The 3,602-nt window shown below is 35.0% G+C and overlaps 1 protein-coding gene across 2 annotated transcripts; it reads left to right on the top strand.

Annotated features, from left to right (window-relative positions):
• Positions 1-367: 367 nt before the first annotated feature.
• Positions 368-2,937, top strand: LOC137740146 (chaperone protein dnaJ 8, chloroplastic). Of its 2 annotated transcripts, XM_088699400.1 has the most exons (4): positions 368-901; positions 1,104-1,172; positions 2,562-2,768; positions 2,883-2,937. In XM_088699400.1, the coding sequence occupies exons 1-3, from the start codon at positions 686-688 to the stop codon at positions 2,745-2,747; spliced, it is 471 nt and encodes a 156-aa protein (XP_088555526.1). In that variant the 5' UTR covers positions 368-685; the 3' UTR covers positions 2,748-2,768; positions 2,883-2,937. The 2 variants fall into 2 exon arrangements, with proteins under 2 accessions (XP_088555526.1, XP_068336059.1); XM_068479958.2 differs by having other exon boundaries at positions 369-901; positions 2,562-2,937.
• Positions 2,938-3,602: the final 665 nt, after the last annotated feature.

Raw genomic sequence — 3,602 nt, 5'->3', positions numbered from 1 at the left:
AGTCGAGGTAGTTTTTTGTATTTTACTCTAATACTTAATTATATATAAATGAATAAATAAATGATATAATATTAATAATAATAGTACGGTACGGTATACCACTGGTAATGGTTTTGAATACCATTATCGTACCGAAAATATATGGTACCGTACAAATACCGTACCATTACCAATGGCACAAATTTTTTGACATAACTTTAGTATGATACGGTTGATATAGTAATTTGGGAAAAAATTCCATCCCTACTAAGAAGTAACCCGATATTACTCGGAAGACTCGGAAAAATTCAGATAAGCATTGCAATTTGCGAAGGAGGACCCTCTATCTCTATATAATTAGGACCTAATCCACAAAACAACACAATACATGTCACCCCGTAGATTGATTGATAAGGAGTCGGACACTCCTCCCTCTCACTTCCCTTTCCCCCTATAAATCCACAACCCCTACCTCCGCCCTTTTGAAAAAGCAAGTCCTCGTCCACCAAAAACAAAATAATAATAATAAACGAGTCCTCTGTCGCTGATATATCTATTTTTCTGTTCGGCAAATTGCAATCATTGAGTTTCAAGGAAAAGGCCCTCTGATTTGAGTTAAAGGGTCTCATTCCAATTCCAAGAAAATCATTGGGTTTTTTTTTTTTTGAATAGCCAGAGGATTATTGGGTTTTCTGAGATTTTGGGAATGGCGTGTGTTGGAGCAGGTGTGATTGGGGGCAATGGGTCGTCCTGGAATCTGTTCAAGGACAAGGCAAGGAAGAAGAAGATGGTGAATAATAATAAGAGGGTGATGGTTTCTTGTGTTGCTTCTTCCGTGATCGATCCTTACCGGACTTTGAAGATTCAACCCGGTGCCTCTGAATCTGAGGTCAGGAAGGCGTTTAGACAACTTGCCTTGAAGGTTTGTATTTTTCTTCTAAATCTAAATATAAATCTCTAATCTATGTTCTTATTAATTTTAACTGATCTGGAGTGCTTTTAACTTTTCTCTTTTTAGTTGTTTTTTATAAAATCACAATTAATTAATTTTTTTCTATTTATTTATAGAATTTAAGTGATATTTGTGGGACTTTTTAGGCTGATTGGGTTATGTTGAATTGCAGTATCATCCAGACGTATGCAGAGGAAACAATTGTGGAGTTGAGTTTCACCAGATCAATGAAGCCTATGATGTATATAATTCTATTCCCTCCTCTCTTTTTTTATTTTTTATTTTTATTTTTTTTATATTGAACATTTTTGTGTCATGTTTCCTTCTAATTTATTTTTAGATTATTTTTAAAAGTACGATATTCATTAATATAATTTAACGAATACGTACAAATTGGAGGACAAAATCTGTTTTTTCTTTTGTGGTTGTTAAATGTTAATTCAAGTGCATAACCGAATATGCTCCTTATATGTCTAATTTGCAAAACAAAAGCTAGTGAGCAAAATTATTGGAAAATTTTTCTTTTTCCCCGAGAAAGAGTAGGTTAACTCACACTAATTTAGGGACGGGGATTTGAACTTGGTGAAGAGAGGGATAAGCCCATATAATATATATGACATAGACTGTCATTGAAAACTAAATCGTACACTAATAAAGTCTAATGACTGCTTAAACACTAGTTACTGTATAAACACTAATTAATAGGACATATGTCATTAATCTCTTGGCATTTGTCTGAAATTGTTTTCTGATAAATAAAACTTTGAAATTTAATAAAAATATGCAGCAAAATGGTGACTTGTGTGTGGGTATGAAGTTTGAATGATGTTGATGTAGATTTAATGGGGTTACTCTCACATTGAATTATATAAGCATCTCTCGAGATATTCGGAAGAAAGTCTTTGTGGTATTAGGTATTGGACCTGGGTTGTTTGCCCTTCCCATCATATACCTTTCTCATCCTCTCTTATTTTTTTTTATCACGGTTAAGTCACATTAATATTTTATATGTTCATTACTTTTTGTATTATTATTTCTATAAAAAAAATCAATATAAAATGTTGACGTGGTTTAACCGTGACCACAGAATAGAGGGATTGTCTGCCCTTCCCATTCCATACCCTTCCCATCCCCTCTTATTTATGTGGTTACGGTTAAGCCACGTCATCATTTTATATTTCCATTACTTTTTGTCTTAATATTTCTATATAAAAAAAAACAATATAAAATATTAACGTGGCTTAATATAGGAGGGGATGGTAATGGTATGGGATGAGGAGGGCAGACAATCCAAGTCCTTAGGTATTAGGTTCTGGATAAAGATTAGGATCCCATCTTGAGGACCCTAAGGATGCTCATATCCAATACGTTCATCATGAGGTCAAAAATCATTTTGAATTTTTTTCATTTAAAATTAAACACAAACAGTACCTAACGAAAGCTGACCGCATAATGTACGATGAACGGGTAGGATGTGAAGATCTTAGAAAGAGGATCCTCATCCCCGGGATAAGCCTCTGATTATGATGTTTTATCAAATGGTATGGTCCCAATACAATGCTGTGTGCTCCCTGAGACAAGACACCAGAATATTTATCTGATTTACCTCTTTGTTGATGTGTCTGCGCAGATTGTTATGAGCAATTTGAGAGGAGAAACGACGACTCCATTGCAGATGTATGAGACGTACGATGAAGGGGATGAAGAGCCGATGAGGGGAATGAACGATCCGGATTGGGACATGTGGGAGGAATGGATGGGATGGGAAGGAGCTGGAATTAGAGACTACACATCTCACATTAATCCTTATATTTGAGGGAGAATTGTAATTAATCAGGTGAATACATGGGTTTAAGTTAAGTCCAAATTAATCCCATTGCAACCTAAAGACGGTTGTTCTTGTATATATATAATGCAGACTGAGGATCTAATTGTCCTTTTATGTACATAGCTCTCTGAAGTGCCTCGGCAAATCAAATGAAGAGTGTCAAGATTACTATTGCAAATTGGGTTTCTCCTTAATTTTCTTTTATCATTACGAGTAATATTACTACCCCAAGCTTATGAATGGATGGAACATGAATATGCTGTCCATAGCGGTAATCTGTTAAATTTTTTCAAAAGTGAGGAATTTGGTGTTGGAGGATTGATGACTGGGAAAGGGCTGATAATGTGTTCGTTTGTTTTAGCAGGTATATTGGTATCAATGAACATATTATAAATGTAGAATGTTAAACAATTTCATCATGCGTTACAAATTAGATGGCAGACACAATTCTTACTAGTTCTCCACACTACTTTTCTGCAGTTGAAGACTATCATACATTTAAAATGAAAATTGGCTAGCTCTGGCCCCATCCTGCAGTTGTGATCCTCCTCACCTGATTGCTCCGGCTCCGGCTCCGGCTCCTGTCCCTGAAGTGGTTTGTTCCGGTCGCGGTCGAGAGGTCTTTTCCTCTCTCTAATGGAATCTTACGTAAATCCAAAGCGGATAGAAAGCTCTGGAAAAATTAAAATCTATGATAGTTGACAAGTATCTATCATCCACAAAAAGAGTTTGGTTTTTTTTTTTTTTTTTTTTTATTTTTTTTATTTGGGGATATTACACAAAATTACCTCAACAATATATCGAATCATAATCTCATACCTTATATTTTATAATTGCAATTTC

Source organism: Pyrus communis, chromosome 9 (assembly GCF_041283825.1).
Source record: "Pyrus communis isolate YQ-2024b chromosome 9, ASM4128382v1, whole genome shotgun sequence".
Classification (NCBI taxonomy): domain Eukaryota; kingdom Viridiplantae; phylum Streptophyta; class Magnoliopsida; order Rosales; family Rosaceae; genus Pyrus; species Pyrus communis.
This window is presented reverse-complemented; position numbering and strand designations above follow the sequence as displayed.

Bases quoted from the DNA above. Each gene is read 5' to 3' on its own strand.
- LOC137740146 (XM_088699400.1), top strand. From the start codon at position 686: ATGGCGTGTGTTGGAGCAGGTGTGATTGGGGGCAATGGGTCGTCCTGG. The intron at 902-1,103 runs GTTTGTATTTTT...GTTGAATTGCAG, and splicing joins TTAGACAACTTGCCTTGAAG to TATCATCCAGACGTATGCAG. The intron at 1,173-2,561 runs GTATATAATTCT...GTGTCTGCGCAG, and splicing joins AGATCAATGAAGCCTATGAT to ATTGTTATGAGCAATTTGAG.